The sequence below is a fragment of the Ranitomeya imitator genome, chromosome 1 (assembly GCF_032444005.1).
Source record: "Ranitomeya imitator isolate aRanImi1 chromosome 1, aRanImi1.pri, whole genome shotgun sequence".
NCBI classification, from domain to species: Eukaryota; Metazoa; Chordata; class Amphibia; order Anura; family Dendrobatidae; genus Ranitomeya; species Ranitomeya imitator.
The window spans coordinates 86,368,648-86,389,238 of NC_091282.1; the positions used below are offsets into that span (position 1 = coordinate 86,368,648).

The window sequence follows — 20,591 nt, forward strand, 5'->3', positions numbered from 1 at the left end:
GTCAACAGAGCAGCTCTTCTTCTTCCGATATGCTCTGTTGACAGGGTGTGACTGCCGATGTCATGCTGATTGACAACTGGCTTTTCACAGTTAGGCAGTGAGAAGTAGACTGTCAATCAGCATGACATCAGCAGTGATGCCCTGTCAATAGAGCATAGTGAAAAAGAAGCCTCTACTCTGTTGACCTGAAGCTAGCGGAAGTCACAGAATCTTGGGCAGGAGATTGATAAAAGTGAAAACCACTCTGTGCCAGCAGAGATGGGCGCTGGGCTCAATGGGCAAGCAGTTAGTTACTTTAATGTAGTAACTTGTTTGGTTGTTTGTTTTTTTCAGTGCCTCAGGTCCACGGCGGTAACAAGGCGTTTGTTTCCTATATTGGAGATCATATAGATCTTAAGTGCGATACCTCAAATTACAAACCCCAGAATTGGTTATGGTACAAAGTTACTGAGAACGAGCGGGTAAATAAAGATGTATTGCATTCCTGCTGTTGTACGTCACCTCTTTGTACGATCATTAATTGCTTTTCTCTAGTTTCAATCTTCGTCATATAATTATGTATTTATACTGAAAATACATTTTTTTATTATTTACTATGCTTGCTTTAATAGCACCATCATATTTTGCAGCACGTTTTAGACATTATAATCACTGTCTCCATTGGGGCTCACAGTCTAGATTCCCTATCAGTATGTCTTTGGAGTGTGGGAGGAAACCGGAGGAAACCCACACACGGGGAGACCATGCAAACTCCTTGCAGATTTTGTCCTTGGTGGGATTTGAACCCAGGACCCCAGTGCTACAAAGCCACACTGGGGTTGCGATCCTCGTCCAAGTTATATGGCTATGTAACTCTCCCCCCAGAGTCATAATATCCTCATTGAAAGCAATAGATTGAGTCTTTTATGTCTTACTAGTTTACTGATTTTTATTACCATTTTTTTTTATCTTCCATAGGTGCAGCTAAACTTCTCTTTAGATCCTAAAAGATATGAAGAACTTAGCGAGAAAAGAAATGAAACCAAGCTGCGCATTACAAATCTGTCTGAAACTGACAGTGGTACATACGTGTGCAAGGCCGTTTTTAAAGCAGGGGAAAGTGAAGGTGAAGTCCATTTGAAAGTTCTCAGTTACATGGTTCCTCTGAAGGTCTTCCTAGTGATTGCTGCCGAAGTTGTAATCTTAGTAATCGTAATAGGGGTTTATGAGGTGATGAGCAAGAAGAAGCGGGGTGAAGAAGGTAAGAAATTGCTTTTTTCTCTATCCCCCCATTCTAAAACAAACACATAAATTAAATGCTTCCATATATGTAATTGAACTAAAGCTTCAAAGAGATTTGACTAATTCCAGAAAAACATATCCTCAAATTGCATCCTAGCCTTAAAGAAAATCTGTTATCTGACTCATCTTGCCCAATCCACAAGCAGCATTAATCAGACCCCGGCTGCATTAACCAGAGTCTGGCTTAATGATTGCAGCCAGATATATTGTTGTCTGAAATGCTGCAGTGTTTCAGAGAAAGGATAGTTGGAAGATCTAGCTTTGTACCATCAGACTAGTCCAGTGCCGCCCCATTCAGCTTCATCCAGCACTGTTAGAGGTGATTGACAGGTCTCTTCTTAAGTACATGGGGGAGAGATCTCACAATAACCTCTGGCAGCGCTTGGAGTAGTTGTCCAAGGGTAGCGCCGGGCTAGTTGGGTCTTCGATTTTGGTTCCCGGCCAGATCTTCTGATTATATTTTCACAGAAAAATATATCTGTCTGCAGTTGTGCAGCCAGTGTATGAATAATGCTGCCTGTAGATTGGGCTGCTTGAATCAAGAGACAGGTTCCCTTCAAAAGTAAATCAAGATGGAGCATTAGTGGACGTGTCGAAGTCTAATTGGAAGTACAACTACAGGGAGTAAATTAAAGAGGTTGTCCACTACTTTAACATTGATCCTTAGGATAGGTCATCAGTGTTTGATCAGGAGGGGTTCGACACCCGGCACCCACGGCGATCAGCTGTTCTAGGTGCGGCGGTGGTCAGAACTGTTCAGCTATGGAGCAGCTCCATCTACTGATAGTGGCCATGGTTGGGTACTGCACATCCACCCCCTGTTCAAATCATGACTGAGCATCATGACCAAGATACCAGTTCCTGGGGCCTTCATCGGGCACCAGGTGCCATTACAACCCATCAGTTCCCCGCAATCTCATTGTGGGAGGCTGGTGGGAGCCAGTGCGTCAATACACCCACCCTGACCACAAGACATAAATTTACATTATGTGGTCGATATTAGAATAATCTTGCATCTATAAGTGGTTTAGAGCTCTGTATCAGAAAAACAAATTTTGGACTGCTATAGATGACATTCACATTGAGGATATAATTATTTTCAGAACTTTTGCACATTTGACATAACTTAATATTCACAATATTAGCATTATATGAAATGATTCTCAGGCAGCTGATTGTACACAGGTCAACGTATGTAGCATTGTATTTCACCTAATTATTAGCCTGATTCACTGACCTCTCATTACTTTTTTCCCATACAGACATTAAAAAAGACTATGAACAAATGGCTCAGATGTAAGAATTCATCTTCAGTATTTTCTTAAATACAAAGCTCTTCCATTATAACTTGGACTTATTGCATTTTTGTCACTTTTCTTTACACTTCAGAAAATCTGAGGACAGCAGCATTGCCGAGGCCAGCACCACCAGACAGAGGAAGGTATATCGATGATATTATTTATAGGGGAGATATGTAATGTCTGTAGAGAGCAGTGCAGACAAGCATTTCTACATCATTTCATTAGAGCTAAGGTGCCAGAAATACATTCCCATAATACTATAACAACCCACTATGGAGGTCTAACCCCGTACTGGCAAGTCATGTCTTCAGTTGACTCATTCCTATCCAAAATTGAAAGTTGCCTATGCATTCGTAAATCAGGTACTTGAGAATTAGCCAAAGTTTGGTAAGTATATTTATTTAGCAGAAATGTGTTACATATGCCATTAAATGAAAAGTAAGATTTTTTTAAAAGGGGTAGTCTTATATCAGCCATTTATCCCATATATGTCAGAGGTTGGCCTGAAAAAGCTAAGATGGTTGTGCTGCCACTTTTTTTGTAATTCTTATCAAAGGGAATGGGAGTGACAGAAACAGTGTAGCGCAGCTGGTCTGGCTGTTTCCGTAATCCCAGCTACTTGTGGCCACAGCATGGATGGCTAAAATTGGAATGAGGCAAACTTGTAGCATTGGCTGTTATCAGCAGAAAGTTGTTTGGAGTGATCTGAATGTATGGAGCATGTAGGGGGCTTGGTACGGAGTGGTCTGAATGTTGCCGCATGTATGCCTTAGCAATTATGGGTGTGGTTTTGTCTCTATATTTGTTGTGCCAGAAGTCACTAAAAAAATTGAAAATGTTCAATACAATGAGCTTGAACTGCCTTAGTAATGGTCTGTTCATACTGTGGTGTACGGTACTGTGCAAACATTTTTGGTGTAGAAAAATGATGCAAAGTAAGAATGAATTCAGAAATAGAAGGGTTGGTAGTTTATTTTTATCAAGTAACAAAATGAAGAGTGAATGAACAATAGAGAAATCTAAAATAAATATTTGTTGACCACCACCTTCAGAACAGTATCACATGATCTATGTACACCTGCATAGTTTTTGAAGTAACTCAGCAGGGAGGTTATTCCAAACATCTTGGAGAACAAACCACAGATCTGTGGATGTCACTTGTGAAAATCCTTCTATCTCTTCATATAATCCCAGACAGACTCACAGATGCTGAGATCAGGGCTCCGTGGAGCCGGATCTTCATTTCCAGGCTCCTTGTTCTTCTTTACGCTCAAGATCGATCTTAATGACATTGGCTGTATGTTTGGGCTCGATATCCTGCTGCAGAATAAAAATAAGAATAAAAACCAATCAGATGCCTCCCTGATGGTATTACATGATGGTTTGGTATCTGCCTGTATTTCATCGCACTGAGGACATCATTAATTTGGACCAAATTTCCAATTCCATTTGCTGAAATGCAGCCCAAGCTTGCCAGGAAACTCCACCGTACTTCACTGCTTGCATAAGTCCATTAATGTCTGTCTTAGTTCAGCACAAGAGTTACTATATTTTTATACCTAGTTGAGTCATTTGGTTTTGTCTCCATGTTGAAGGGTATGATGTATTTTGGTCACAATTCTTCCATGAAGACCTCTACTGGACAGACTTCTCCAAACAGTAGATCGCTGTAGCTGGGTACCATTGGTTGCTGTCAGTTCTGAGCTGATGGTATTACTGGACATCTTCCAATTTTTAAGGGACGTAAACAAGATGTTTCTATCATTTCCTGCCCGACCACTGCATCCACGCACCTCAACAGTGCCCAAATATTGGTGTCCTCAATGTTGAGAAAGGAAGATACTTATCCATCATGCGATACCACCAGGGAGGCATCTGGTTATCTCCAAATGTATTCTGAAGCAGGACAACGACCCAGAACATACAGCCAATGCCAGTAAGAACTATCTTCACCATGAAGAAGAAAAACAAAGAGTCCTGGAAGTGAAGATATGGCCTCCTCAAAACCTTGATCTCAACATTATGTAATAAACACAAAAGCCTAAAGAAGACCAATAAAAATGTTTAACATTGCACCAATTGCACCAGAACCTGCTTCCTTGGCCACAAACTGGCCTTGGGCTGAAACCCATATGACCAGGTAAATTGGTTCATGAAAAACATCATATGGGAACGAGGACCCCATGCGAATCACCACAAGAGGTAGCTTCCAGAGGATACATATGGGGGTCCTCTTTCCCATATGATGCTTTCTCTATGAGCCAATGTACCTGGGTGACTCTGCACATGGCACCTTATTGTACATACGTTGTGATTGCTTATTCTCTTTTGTATTTACTTTTGATACTGCATTATTTACACTCTGTACATATACATGGCACTTTTATTCTTAACTGAATACTACTTTACATCACTTTAGTGATTTTCACAGAATATATAACAACTCCACAGGGGGTCGGTCAGCAGACGGCGCAACACACACACAACGGGATGGAAATGGAGAGAGGAAGGCCCTACAGATAGGGAAATGGGGGATGGTCACCACCTGAGCTCAAACCTGCACTCCCCTAATGCTAAATCCAGTGGCACATTTATATCTTATATATGTTGCTGCATTCCTAAGAAATTAGTGCATATGCTAAATGAAGCATTAAGTGATAGAGTGTGACTGAGCACTTTCTAAGGCTCTGCCTCCTGAGGTGGCATCCATACCCAGCACCAGTCTCTTTAGCTTAATTAATAACTCACTGATTGATTTCTTTAGCTGGTGTCTGACATCACACAGATGGTAAGCCATCAATCAAGCTAAAGAAGCTGGTGATGGCTATCAATTAAAATGCTATTTTTTTTTATAAATACAGCAACAAATAGAAGATATAAAAGTGTTGATGGGACTGAAAGTCTGTGTATGCAATTTGGGGGGAAGAATTTACAGACAAAATAATTAAAAAATCTAAATTTGCATTCCTCTATCGGGCATTGTTTATGTTATATATGTCTGCGTGATAATGTATTACATTTACACTACTGTTCAAAAGTTTAGGGTCACTTAGAAATTTCCTTATTTTTGAAAGAAAAGCTCAGTTTTTTCCAATGAAGCTAACATTAAATGATTCAGAAATTCACTCTATACATTGTTAATGTGGTAAATCACTATTCTAGCTGCAAACGTCTGGTTTGTAATGCAATATCTTCATAGGTATATAGAGGCCCATTTGCAACAACCATCACTCCAGTGTTCTTATGGTACTTTGTGTTTGCTGTGTAAGAAGGCTAATGGATGGTTAAAATACCCTTGAAAAACCTTATGCAAGTATTTTAGCACAGCTGAAAGCAGTTTGGCTGATTAGAGAACCTATAAATCTGACCTTCCTTTGAGCTAGTTGAGAATCTGGAGCATTACATTTGTTGGTTCCATTAAATTCTCAAAATGGCCAGAAAAAAAGAACTTTCATGTGAAACTCGACAGTCTATTCTTGTTCTTAGAAATGATGGCTATTCCATGAGAGAAATTGCCAAGAAACTGAAGATTTCCTACAACTGTGTGCACTACTCACTTCAGAGGAGAACACAAACAGGATCTAACAAGTGTAGAAAGAGAAGTGGGCGGCCCCGCTGCACAACTGAGCAACAAGAGAAGTACATTAGAGTCTGTAGTTTGAGAAATCAACGCCTCACAGGTCCTCAACTGGCAGCTTCATTAAATAGTACGCGCAAAACGCCAGTGTTAACGTCTACAGTGAAGAGGCTACTTCGGATGCTGGCCTTCAGGGCAGAGTGGCAAAGAAAAAGCCATATCTGAGACTGGCTAATAAAAGGAAAAAAATAATATGGGCAAAAGAACACCGTCATTGGACAGAGGAAGATTGGAAAAAAGTGTTATGGACAGATGAATCCAAGTTTGAGGTGTTTGGATCACACAGAAGAACATTTGTGAGACTCAGAACAACTGAAAAGATGCTGGAAGAGTGTCTGATGCCATCTGTCAAGCATGGTGGAGGTAATGTGATGGTCTGGGGTTGCTTTGGTGGTGGTAAAGTTATTACTATTATTATTATTATTTATTTATTTTGCACCATTAATTCCATGGTGCTGTGCATGAGAAAGGGGTTACATACAGGGTTATAGATATCGTTTACAGTAAACAGGTTTACAGTGACAGACTGGTACAGAGGGGAGAGGTCCCTGTCCTTGCGGACTTACATTGTATGGGATAGTGGGGAAGAAACAGAAGGTAGGGGTGAGGCGGCGGCTCTGGCAGCGGTGAGGCGGCGGCTCTGGCGGCGGGTCTGGAGGCGGTGGCTTGGTTATTGTAGGCTGTAGGCTTTCCTGAAGAGATGGGTTTTCAGGTTCTGTCTGAAGGATCCGAGGGTGGTGGATAGTCGGACGTGTTGAGGCGTGGAATTCCAGAGGATGGGGGATATTCGGGAGAAATCTTGGAGGCGGTTATGTGAGGAACGAATAAGTGTGGAGGAGAGTAGGAGGTCTTGGGAGGATCGAAGATTACGTGAGGGAAGATATTGGGAGATTAGTTCAGAGATATAGGGAGGGGACAGGTTGTGAATGGCTTTGTAGATCAGTGTTAGTAGTTTGAACTGGATTCGTTGGGGAATTGGGAGCCAGTGGAGGGATTTTCAGAGGGGAGAAGCAGGGGAGTAGCGAGGAGAGAGGTGGACTAGCCGGGCAGCAGAGTTGAGGACAGACTGGAGTGGTGCAAGAGAGTTAGCTGGGAGGCCACAGAGGAGGGTGTTGCAGTAATCGAGGCGGGAGATGATGAGAGCATGCACAAGAGTTTTGGTAGATTGTGGGCTGAGGAAGGAACGGATTCTAGCAATATTTTTGAGTTGGAGGCGACAGGAGGTGGCAAGAGCTTGGACGTGAGGTTTGAAGGACAGGGCAGAGTCGAGAGTTACCCCGAGGCAGCGGATTTCAGATGCGGGTGAGAGCGTGATGCCATTTACCATAATAGATAGATCAGGTAGGGGGGATACGTGAGGTGGGGGAAAGATGATGAATTTGATTTTGTCTACATTGAGTTTAAGGAAGTGAGAGGTGAAGAAGGAGGATATGGTTGACAGACATTTCCCACAAAGTGGGAGATTTGTACCAGGTAAAAGGGATATTGAATAAGGAAGGCTATCACTCCATTTTGCAGCGCCATGCCATACCCTGTGGACAGCGCTTGATTGGAGTCAATTTCATTCTACCACAGGACAATGACCCAAAGCACACCTCATAATTATGCAAGAACTATTCAGGGAAGAAGCAGGCAGCTGGTATTCTATCGGTAATGGAGTGGCCAGCCCAGTCACCAGATCTCAACCCCATTGAGCTGTTGTGTGAGCAGCTTGACCGTATGGTACGCAAAAAGTGCCCATCAAGCCAAACCAACTTGTGGGAGGGGCTTCTGGAAGCATGGGGTGAAATTTCTCCAAATTACCTCAGCAAATTAGCTGCTAGAATGCCAAAGGTCTGCAATGCTGCAAAGGGAGCATTCTTTGACAAAAGCAAAGTTTGAAGGAGAAAATTATTTCAAATAAAAATCTTTTTTTTCGAACCTTATCAATGTCTGGACTAGATTTTAAATTCATTTGGCAACTCATTTGATTATTAAAAGTATGAGTGTTCATGGAAAACACAAAATTGTCTGGGTGACCCTAAACTTTTGAACGGTAGTATATATTGAAATGCATTTCAGTCCTTATTGGGATAGTACAAGAATTGAAAGTTATTCCAAAACTGGTATATAGCTGATGACTTACTTTTCCAGGAGGGAATTATTTTCTATCTCTGCAGTTAAAGTTATTCCGTATTTATAGGAGAAAGTCAAGTCGAGTACTTAGCTGTTTCTGACAGTGCCATAGATAATGAAAGGAGCGGAGATCTAACATGCGCACCTCCTTTCCATTGAGCAGAGGGCTCTGCAGATCCTGGGTCCCAGGATCCAGAATCCTCTTCTTGGGATCATAAGGGATCCTAGCTGTTACATCCCCATGGATTAACCCCTTCACCCCGAAGCCTGTTTTCACCTAAGTGACAGGGCCAATTTTTACAATTCTGACCACTGTCACTTGAGGTAATAACTCTGAAACGCTTCAACAGATCCTGGCGATTCTGACATTGTTTTCTCGTGACATATTGTACTTCATGATAGTGGTAAAATTTATTTGATATTACCTTCGTTTCTTTGTGAAAAAAACGGAAATTTGGCGAAAATTTTGAAAAGTTTGCAATTTTCAAACTTTGAATTTTTATACCCTTGCATTAGAGACTCATATCGCACAAATTAGTTAATAAATAACATTTCCCACATGTCTACTTTACATCAGCAACATTTTGGAACCAATTTTTTTTTCCTTAGGGAGTTATAAGGGTTAAAAGTTAAACAGCGATTTCTCATTTTTTCAACAACTTTTATAAAACCATTTTTTGTAGGGACCACATCATATTTGAAGTCACTTTGAGAGGCTTATAGGATTTAAAATACCCAAAAGTGACACCATTCTAAAAACTATACCCCCCGAGGTACTCAAAACCACATTCAAGAAGTTTATTAACCCTTCAGGTGCTTCACAGGAATTAACGCAATGTGGAAGGAAAAAAATAACATTTAACTTTTTTTTCCACATAATGATCTTTTAGCAACATTTTTTTTATTTTCACAAGGGTAAAAGAAGAAAATGGACCACGAAAGTTGTTGTGCAATTCCTTCTGAATACACTGATACCCCATATGTGGGAGAAAACCACTGTCTGGGCGCACGGCAGGGCTCGGAAGGGAAGGAGCGCCGTTTGACTATTTCAAACCAAAATTGGCTGGAATTGAGATCGGACACCATGTCCCGTTTGGAGAGCCCCTGATGTGCCTAAACAGTGGAAAACCGCCACAAGTGACCCCATTTTGGAAACTAGACCCTTCAAGGAACTTATTTAGCTATGTGGTGAGCACATTGAACCCCCAGGTGCTTCACAGAAGTTTAGAACGTAGAGGCGTGAAAATAAAAATTCACATTTTTTCCCCAAAAATGATCTTTTAACAACAATTTTTTTATCTTCACAAGTGTAAAAGGAGAAAATGGACCACTAAAGTTGTTGACCAATTTATCCTGAATACACTGATACCCCATATGTGGGGGAAAACCACTGTTTGGGCACACGGCAGGGCTCGGAAGGGAAGGAGCACCTTTTGACTTTTACAAACCAAAATTGGCTGGAATTGAGATCGGACACCATGTCCCGTTTGGAGAGCCCCTGATGTGCCTAAACAGTGGAAAACCGCCACAAGTGACCCCATTTTGGAAACTAGACCCTTCAAGGAACTTATCTAGCTATGTGGTGAGCACTTTGAACCCCCAGGTGCTTCACAGAAGTTTAGAATGTAGAGGCGTGAAAATAAAAATTCACATTTTTTTCCCCAAAAATGATCTTTTAACAACAATTTTTTTATCTTCACAAGTGTAAAAGGAGAAAATGGACCACTAAAGTTGTTGACCAATTTATCCTGAATACACTGATACCCCATATGTGGGGGAAAACCACTGTTTGGGCACACGGCAGGGCTCGGAAGGGAAGGAGCACCTTTTGACTTTTACAAACCAAAATTGGCTGGAATTGAGATTGGACACCATGTCCCGTTTGGAGAGCCCCTGATGTGCCTAAACAGTGGAAAACCGCCACAAGTGACCCCATTTTGGAAACTAGACCCTTCAAGGAACTTATCTAGCTATGTGGTGAGCACTTTGAACCCCCAGGTGCTTCACAGAAGTTTAGAACGTAGAGGCGTGAAAATAAAAATTCACATTTTTTCCCCAAAAATGATCTTTTAACAACAATTTTTTTATCTTCACAAGTGTAAAAGGAGAAAATGGACCACTAAAGTTGTTGACCAATTTATCCTGAATACACTGATACCCATATGTGGGGGAAAACCACTGTTTGGGCACACGGCAGGGCTCGGAAGGGAAGGAGCACCTTTTGACTTTTACAAACCAAAATTGGCTGGAATTGAGATTGGACACCGTGTCCCATTTGGAGAGCCCTTGATGTGCCTAAGCAGTGGAAAACCGCCACAAGTGACCCCATTTTGGAAACTAGACCCTTCAAGGAACTTATCTAGCTATGTGATGAGCACCGTGAACCTCCAAGAGCCTCACCAAAAATTATAATGATGAGTCGTAAAAAAAAATAGAACACATTTTTTCCACAAAAATGATCTTTAGCAAGGTTTTTTTTGATTTCCCAAGGGTTATAGGACAAAATAGAAAGAAAAAAATGTTGTGCAATTTTTCACGAGTACGCCGATACCCCATATGTGGGGAAAAACCACTGTTTGTGCGCATGGCAGAGCTCGGAAGGGAAGGAGCACCATTTGGAATGCAGACTTAGATGGATTGGTCTGCAGGCGTCACGTTGCATTTGCAGAGCCCCTGATGTACCTAAACAATGGAAATCCTCCACAAGTGACCCCATTTTGAAAACTGGACCTCCCAAGGAATTTATTTAGATATGTGGTGAGCACCGTAAACCTCCAAGTGCCTCACTCCACAAGTGACCCCATTTTGAAAACTGGACCTCCCAAGGAATTTATTTAGATATGTGGTGAGCACCGTAAACCTCCAAGTGCCTCACTCCACAAGTGACCCCATTTTGAAAACTGGACCTCCCAAGGAATTTATTTAGATATGTGGTGAGCACCGTAAACCTCCAAGTGCCTCACTCCACAAGTGACACCATTTTGAAAACTGGACCTCCCAAGGAATTTATTTAGATATGTGGTGAGCACCGTAAACCTCCAAGTGCCTCACTCCACAAGTGACACCATTTTGAAAACTGGACCTCCCAAGGAATTTATTTAGATATGTGGTGAGCACCGTAAACCTCCAAGTGCCTCACTCCACAAGTGACCCCATTTTGAAAACTGGACCTCCCAAGGAATTTATTTAGATATGTGGTGAGCACCGTAAACCTCCAAGTGCCTCACTCCACAAGTGCCACCATTTTGAAAACTGGACCTCCCAAGGAATTTATTTAGATATGTGGTGAGCACCGTAAACCTCCAAGTGCCTCACTCCACAAGTGACACCATTTTGAAAACTGGACCTCCCAAGGAATTTATTTAGATATGTGGTGAGCACCGTAAACCTCCAAGTGCCTCACTCCACAAGTGACCCCATTTTGAAAACTGGACCTACCAAGGAATTTATTTAGATATGTGGTGAGCACCGTAAACCACCAAGTGCCTCACTCCACAAGTGACCCCATTTTGAAAACTGGACCTACCAAGGAATGTATTTAGATATGTGGTGAGCACCGTAAACCTCCAAGTGCCTCACTCCACAAGTGACCCCATTTTGAAAACTGGACCTACCAAGGAATTTATTTAGATATGTGGTGAGCACCGTAAACCTCCAAGTGCCTCACTCCACAAGTGACCCCATGTTGGAAACTACACAGTGTGTTGTGTCAACAGGGTATAAACTAATTTTTATTATTTTGTGGACGTGTGGTATGCTTTGAAGCAATCCTTAATGCAAAGGCCAGGTTTCTCAGGGCAGGTTTCACAATGGTAAATTGTGTCCTTTCGGATTCCCCTCTTGGAACATACTCTGCACCGTTTTTGTGATCGTCCTATCCTCGCTGTTTGGGGAACCTGTCCTGGGAAATGTTGACCTTGGACAATACGGGCACTATCAGATTCAGAAGTACTGGGACCCTCACCTCCCTGAGTTCCAAACATTAGGGCCTTGATGACTACCTCCTGAAACTGAAGGAAGGTCCCCGTATTGCCTGCAGATCGGGACAGCACAAAAGCATTGTACAATGCCATCTGTACAATGTGCAATGCCAATTTTTTGTACCATACGTAAGCTTTTCGCATGGCACTGTATGGTTGGAGGACCTGATCTGAGAGATCCACACCCCCCATGTACCGATTGTAATCCAGGATACAATTTGGCTTTGGGACTTGTGTTGTGGTCCCACGAACAGTGGCAAGGGTGCTGTTGTCACGGTGTATGGTGGTCAGGATAAGGACATCCCTTTTGTCCTTATACTTGACCACCAGCATGTTGTCGCTGCATTTGGCTCTGCTTTCCCCTTTTCTCAGCGTTTGCCCAATTAGCGGCTTAGGGAGGCCTCGCTGATTTTTTCGCACGGTGCCACATGCAGCTGTACCTCTGGCAGAGAGGGCCTTGAAGAGTGGGATGCTGGTGTAAAAGTTGTCAATATAAAGGTGATAACCCTTATCCAGCAGTGGGTGCAGCAATTCCCACACAATTTTCCCACTCACCCCCAGGATGGGGGGGCATTCAGGGGGGTTAATCTGGGTGTCCTTACCCTCGTAGACCCTAAATCTGTGGGTGTACCCTGAGGTACTCTCGCACAGTTTGTACAGCTTTATTCCGTACCTGGACCTCTTACTGGGCAGGTACTGTCGGAATTTTAGCCTCCCTTTGAAATGAACGAGAGATTCATCAATAGCGATGTCCCTCTGGGGTGTGTACGCCTCAGCAAATTTTCTGCTGAAGTGTTCAACCACTGGACGAATTTTATATAGACGATCAAAGTTTGGATCGTCTCGGGGAGGACACTGCGCATTATCACTGAAATGCAAAAATGTTTGGATCGCTTCAAATCGTGTCCTTTTCATGGCCATGCGGAATACCGGTGTACTGTAGAGAATGTCAGTACTCCAGTATTGCCGAAGCTTTGGCTTTTTGATTAGGCCCATATGCAGCACAATTCCCCAAAATGTCATCATCTCTGCTGCATTTACGGGGGTCCATCTGGCATAAGATGACGTGGGATTTTGGGTAAAAAATTGTTGGGCATACAGGTTCGTCTGGGCCACCATAATATTTATTATTTCATCACTGAAAAAGAATTTGAAGAAGTCAATTTCAGTGAGGCCAGTCGTGTCAAACTGGATTCCTGAGCTGCTGCTGAAATCCGGAATGACGGGCTGAAAATTTTCCGGGGGTGCAATCCATACGGGATCGATTGCTGCAGGAGTTGCCTGGGTCCTACGGCGCCTTGTTAGGGGTCTTTCCTCACCAGATGAGGAGGAGGAGGAGGAGGAGGAATAGAGGAATGTGGGATCTTCCTCACTGGCTGAATCCGTGTCGGACGCAAGGATGGCGTAAGCCTCCTCTGGTGAATAGCGCCTTGTTGACGAATGGGCCATTTTTTTTTTCCCAAACCCTGGGTATGTGTGTGTAAGTGGTGCTTTTACACGTGTAATGTGTGGGGCTTGTGTATAGGGTACTCTTTATTAAAACCAATCAGAGAGAAAAAACAAGTAGTGAGAAAAAATGTAGAAGAAACAAGAAAAAAAGATGAAAAGAAAAATCAATGTAAAAAAATAAGTTTGTATAAAAAAAAAAGTATAAATTTACCCTACGCAACTAAATATTTTTTTTACAAAAGAAAAGCGAACGCCACTAACAGTGTGACGTACGCTCCCCTAATGCACTAGAGATTATCCGGCGATAGCAGATTTTTTTTATGCACAAGACGCTACCTCCCTACCTATAAAACTCAGTACGATTTTTTTTTTTCTAAAAGATGATCGGTCGTCACTAACGCTGTGACGCTGGCTACACTAACACGCTACCACTAAACTACTCTGTAGAATTTTTTTTTTCTCTAAAAAAAAAAAAAGACCGGTCGTCACGAACGCTGTGACACCAGCTAATCTACGTCTAAGACTACACTGTACTAACTACTGTTATATTTTTGTAAAAGAAAAAAAAAAATCGGACGTTGCTTAGACTGCAATGTCCGCTACACTAACTAAAAAAAAAAAGTCCTGTAGCGCAGTCTCTGATCAGCAGCGATACTGATCAGAGCGCTGCGGACACAGGAAGAGCACGAATGCTCTGCGCGGGACGCCGCGCACAGGAAAAAAAGCGCAAAAAAGTGCGCAAAAAATTGAATTGGAGGGGGGTACTTGAACAGGGATGGAGGGACGTCACCAAACACTGACGCCGGCTACGCTACCTTGTTACGTCTAAAACTACACTGTACTAACTACAATTTTTTTTCTAAAAAAAAAAAAAAAAAACGTACGTCGCTTAGACTACAATGTCCGCTACACTAACTAACCTAAAAAAAAAAGTCCTGTGGCGCAGTCTCTGATCAGCAGCGATACTGATCAGAGCGCTGCGGACACAGGAAGAGCACGAATGCTCTGCGCGGGACGCCGCGCACAGGAAAAAAAGCGCAAAAAAAGTGCGCAAAAAATTTCAATTGGAGGGTGGGGGAGGGAGGGGGTACTGGAACAGGGATGGGGGGATGGGAAAGGGGTGGGGGAGGTGCTGCTGCTGCTGTGATCACAGGAGTCACACAGCAGGCAGATGGCAGCAGAGAGCACACAGCACGGAGCACAAGCTGAAGCAGGAGCACAAGCTGGAGGCAGGAGATCCCAGGGAGGATCGCACTGGCCACCAATGGATTCCTTCACTAAGGTGACACAGAGGGGCTTAGACCACCGCTCTGCACGCCAAATCTGAGAGAAAGATGGCGTGCAGGGCGGTGATCGGTATTTTAAATTAACCCCTTTGGCGCTGATTGGCTAGAAGCTATTGTTCAGCCAATCAGCGCCACAGGGGTTAATCAGGTGAGGTGACGTGGCGATCACCCCACCTACTGTGACGGCTGTGATTGGTGCGACGTCACACAGCATCAATCACAGCCTGTCACATGCTTTTTTTTTTTTTTTTTTAAACTTTATTGTCACATCGCTGTGATTGGCTGGTCAGAATTGACCAGCCAATCACAGCGATCGCTGATGCGGGGGGGCGGTGCAGGCACCCGGGGCTGCGTGCAGGGATTGTTTGCTGTCAGGAACAGCAGACACCGGAACCCGATCACCGCGCGGTGACCGGAAAATGGCGGCGCCGTACTAGTTCTGCGGCTGGCACTTATGCAGTGCCGGCAGCGCAGTACTAGTACGGCGCATGGCGCGAAGGGGTTAATAAGTTATCCCCTATCAAATTGTTAGGAAAAACTGTTAGATTCTGGGAATAACTCTTTAACAAAATTTACATAAAGGTAACAGTGGAAACCTCTGTACTTCACTCATAGACCCCTCCACTGTAAAGCAATGTATACCACACATAGGGCAACTCAGACACAACTCAGACAGATTTTTTGTGCATACCCGAGCACCCTGGGCAAACTCCAGTAACCAGCACTTGCACTCATCACTATTTCTGGTGTATTCATAGTGTCGGATGTGTCCATACCGTGGCTGTTCCTGATGAGAGAATAAAAAGGATGAATGACCCAAAAGTGGCTGGAAAAGTGAAGCTGAGTGATAAGGCGATCGCATGGCTAAAATGGGAGCAGTAGAGATATAATTAGCAAGTGCATTAATAATGGATTGACCTCTTCCCTCTCCAGTCGCACGTCAATGTTTTAATTTGATTAAAGAGATGAATAAAATCTTCTACTAATCAATATTTCCTCCTCTATATAAAAGACATCAGATACAATCATGTTAAGATGAAATCTGGGCTTTCAGTATATATCAGGAAAAGCCGTCTAACCAAGCATCCTGTAATGAGATAGACCTAACAGGATTCATAGGTATGAAATAAAAATAAAGTAGTCACTGTCTGGTTTCACGATGGTTGTCATAGCTATTTCCAGGACTATACACTCCTCAGCACTGAAATGGCAACTCAGAGAAGGTTGTGACATTATGAGAATCACAGGATCGACAGACATGTTAATGATAATCAAATGATAAAAGAAGGGAAGCAAAATAAATAAAGAAAATAAAAAAAGATTCAATTTATTCAGTATAGAGTATAAGCACAAAAATCCCTGCGCTTACATGCCTTGGCTGCTATCAATGATGTTATTAATGGTTGTCTGAGGAATGTTCTGCACACAGAATGCACTTGGGCAGCAAATCATCAAGATCCGCTGCTGGCACCTGCCTTTTCAGTTAACGACCAATGAGTTTCCAGATGCGATCGATGGAAGACAAGTTCAGGAGACGCTGCACGCCGTTGTAGCTCGTCTAGGACACACAGGCTGCTCACAGTAGCACAAGCAACATGTGACCTGGTGTTGACATGCTGAAAAATGGCCCCTGGGGCGCACTGTCATGTTCCCTTATGAAGGCCTCATCATGGCATTGCTCATGTGGTCTGCAGATCAATCACCAGCTTACTTTGCATCCAAAACAAAGGCAGGACTCATCGCTGTAGAGAATAGACTACCATTCCAGCCTCCATTGCCATCTTGTTCTGCACCATGACAGCATTTGATAACGGCTGCGTTTTATGTTCATGAAAACATTTTTGAGAAAGAAAAGAGCAATTTGGCAGTAGCTCCATCCCCCTAAGTCTCCATTAGATGTGAATTCACTTTCAGAAACATTGTAGATACATTGCTTGTCCATGTTAATGATCTGACAGACGTTTACGTGAGATGATGCTCTGGTAATCCATTTTGGTCTCATTCCTTCTTGTTTTCCTTATGCAGTGAAGTGAATTCTCCTACGGCGCGGTAGGCCAGCCATGCCAGATCCGATATGATGACATCAGGTTTGGTCACTATGTTCCAGCCCACTTCCATCCAGATCTTCAGATTTCTGTGGCCTTTCTCCAGTAATGCTGAATGGAGTCTTTTAACGCAAATTATATTCATTGATGTCATTGATCCATTGTTGTCATTGTACCGTTATCCATGTGCAAAGTCTGTAAATCCTTCACCTACCATGTGTTATGTGTTATAATACTTGTGTCTACTTATATGGCGGTGGAGCTTTTGGAACCCAGTAGATACCTCGGATACATCTGCTCTCTCATACCCTATGCCCCTGCTTTTACTTAAAGGGGTTGTCTCATATTCATAAATGTTTCTTGAAAACCAAGCAAGTTAGCAATTTACCTCTTACTAAAAATCCTCTTAGTTGTTAAGATTTTTAATTCTATACTTTAGTGCACTTTGCCTGTGTTACTGGCCACCTCTGTTGTCTCAGTAATTTCCTAGGCAAAGAGTTCAATATCTTGCAAGGTCTTTGATATACTGTTTCCAAGTGCTGTTCTGGATCAGTGTCCTTGTCCTCCTCTGTTGCTGCAGAAACAAAACCGACTCTGCTAGCAACATTGAAGAGTGCCCAGTTTGGACCAGTGGCTCAACTATGTCACTAGTCCAAGCTGTCAATCATTAGGAATGTACCTCCCCATACCCCACTCCACATGTCACGTAGTGACTTGGGACTGTGGGTGCCTACCAAATCCCTTGAACTAGGGGCGCCCTAGTCTATCTATGTCCCCAGAATTACTCCTGAAGGTGGAGACGCCGGGGTCATGTGCCTTGCTATACTTCTATATTAACCCTTATCTGTTCCTTCGCACACCCAGGGAGGTCTAAGGCTGAAGTGTAGAAGATATCACTAACCAGACAAACAAGGGAAGGCAGAGAAAAATAAAAACAACAACCATGCAAAATACACTCACCAAACAGCAGAGTGGAAAACAGGGGAGGTATAGGAAGGTGAAATTAAATAGGAAAGGATGAAGATGAACAAACACCACTCAACAATTTTGAAAAATTCTCCAAACGCCTACCTCCAGACACAAACTTCACCTCCAACTCCTAACTAGGCAGTAAGAACTATCACTGGCAATTGCCAACTGCCAGTGGTGAGCATATATAGTAGAGGGGAGTGGCCAACACTGAACAGCTTAGTCAATCGAGGTCAGAGAGCTTCAAAAGATCAACTGAACTGATTAACCCTTGCTCTGCCAGCAAGGAAAAAACTGCACTGTTTAATAAGATGATGAATCAGTTATAATCAGTTCAGCAGTTTATAAAACCAGACGTCGCAATCTTCTGGCCCTTCTCTGTTGTGATTTCCCCATGACACCATGTCTGTTAAGCAGGAATGCAAGGAAAGACAGAACATAGCATAAAATGTTAAACTTTTAAAATTAGAACTTCTGCTTCTATAATGACAGGACTCCTATTAAGAAACCATAATAATGTTCTAATTTAGCTTGAAACTGTCCATTCTTGGCTGTAACTGTGCATAGTCTTCCTGGGTTTATAGTATTAGCTGGACATATATTTGCAAGGAATATTCCAAGTAACTGCTGTGAAATAATATGTACAACGGATTTTTATGGATCTTATAAAATCTGCTGCCCTGGTGCTTTGGTGGTCCACACCGCTCCTGCAGTGATGAACACTCTGAAGACACTCGGTTATCACTCATCCCTAATGGTTATTTATTTCATAACATTCCCTACTCTTTGCAAAATGTTATAAGTTTCCAGAAAATCCTTTTAATTCTAACACTGTTGTATAGGAATTGGCTATCCCGTGGTGTAAAGTGAGGGTGGCTAGAATTCTGGATGAGCAGGCCGATGCCACATGAAAGACTGTTCAATTTATCGCTACCTCTCTGCTTAGAAATGTCAATGATTTATGCAACTGTATATGAAATGTATGTACTGTACGGATCTTCTCACCTCGCTGATTAGTGGCTTTATTTCCACAGCAATAAAGTACTATACGTTATACATTATATTTTGTGTGGTTGTTATATCATAAGAGATTATATTAAAGGGAATTTTAACGAATATACATTGATGGTTTAGTCCTCTGGGACAACAGCTAATCAGGAGAACAAACGGGTGTCGGAGCTGTGCGGCAGGGCTGGCCATTGAGCGACACAATCCTCTCTTAGCTTTCGATTATTCAGCTTCAGCTTTCAAGATGTATACGATTTTTTTTTATTTTCCAGCCGATTGACTTACTGTATATAAGGCCATGTTCACACCATCCTTTTTTTAATGCGGAACTGCCGCGATTTTCCCGCTGCGGTCCGCAGCTGTTTTCCATGCAGGGTACATTACAATGTACCCTATGGAAAACAGGAACTGCTGTGCCCACATTGCGGAAAATCGCGAAAAAAGCCGCGCTGAATAGCCGCGGTAAAAAAGAAGTACTGTTCTGCCCATCTTAATGTGCAAAGAGTTAATTATCATGTTATTCAAGTTGTGGCCACTGGAGGTCATCAGTTGCCTACTTTTCATGTTGTTTACCAACCTTTCCCTCCTAAGAGCAATGTCTTATGGGTTAGTTCCGCCCACATTCTTCTTGTGAAGACAAGCTTCAGTAGCCATTTTTCCTGAGATCTGCAGAGAGGCACACGTGCTCCTGTCTCGCTTACTTTCTTACCCCTGTCCTAACGGATCTCGTTTTTCACCAGTCATCCACTATGATCAGTCATTCACTATGATTATTCACTGAACATCCACCTTGTACATCAACATCATTCACTATTTGATCATCTACTATGAATACTGTCCACCATTGTTGTTCAACGTTATAGTTTTGGTTATCATCACCCTAATAAATAAGACTTAAGCATCAACACAGTCTGTTTACTGGGATGTGGATGAAGGTTTAGCCGTATGTTGGAATCCACACAGCATCCTACGTGGAGGAAGGCAGAACAGTGAAAAACGAGACCGCCAGTCGCAGGCGGTGATTGTAAAGTAAGATCAGATTAGCTGCCTTCAGTGAAACTGATAGCCGGTCGCAGGCTGTAGTTCAGACTGTACGGAACCGCTAACACCCACACTGCTCCGCATTCGGGTATCACAGCAGCCGCCATACAGCCGCGGGACTATACTGCAGCCCGCCAAGAGGAGCTACATCATTCCCGCCACGCGGAAGCTCACCGCACCTAGACTCAGTTTCCCGCCAAAACACTCAGCAGTACGCAGCTAAGCGCACAATGTCTCGAAACAGCACATCCTCACTCAAGACGAGGTCACGAGCAAGCTCGAGCAGGTCATCATTAGCAGAGCTGGCTGCTGTCGCTCGTACTGAAGCTGAAGCAGCCAAAGCGAGGTCCTCCTTTGCCGAGAAAGAAATGCATCTAAAGCTGAGACAAGCAGAGCATGAGGCAGAAAAGGTGCGTTTGCAGGCAGAACAAACTGCACGCCTGCAAGCCGAAACCGCACGTTTGCGGGCAGAGCATGAA

At 43.0% G+C, this 20,591-nt stretch overlaps 1 protein-coding gene across 1 annotated transcript in view; it reads left to right on the forward strand.

Annotated features, from left to right (window-relative positions):
• EMB (embigin) overlaps positions 1 to 19,124 on the forward strand; it is a 51,145-nt gene extending 32,021 nt beyond the window's left edge. The window contains exons 5-9 of the mRNA XM_069748629.1: positions 334 to 461; positions 958 to 1,240; positions 2,544 to 2,577; positions 2,671 to 2,722; positions 17,075 to 19,124. Of these exons, the coding sequence (XP_069604730.1) occupies positions 334 to 461; positions 958 to 1,240; positions 2,544 to 2,577; positions 2,671 to 2,722; positions 17,075 to 17,077 (500 nt within the window). The 3' untranslated portion in view covers positions 17,078 to 19,124. The remainder of the gene's footprint in view (positions 1 to 333; positions 462 to 957; positions 1,241 to 2,543; positions 2,578 to 2,670; positions 2,723 to 17,074) is intronic.
• The last annotated feature ends 1,467 nt before the right edge of the window (positions 19,125 to 20,591 follow it).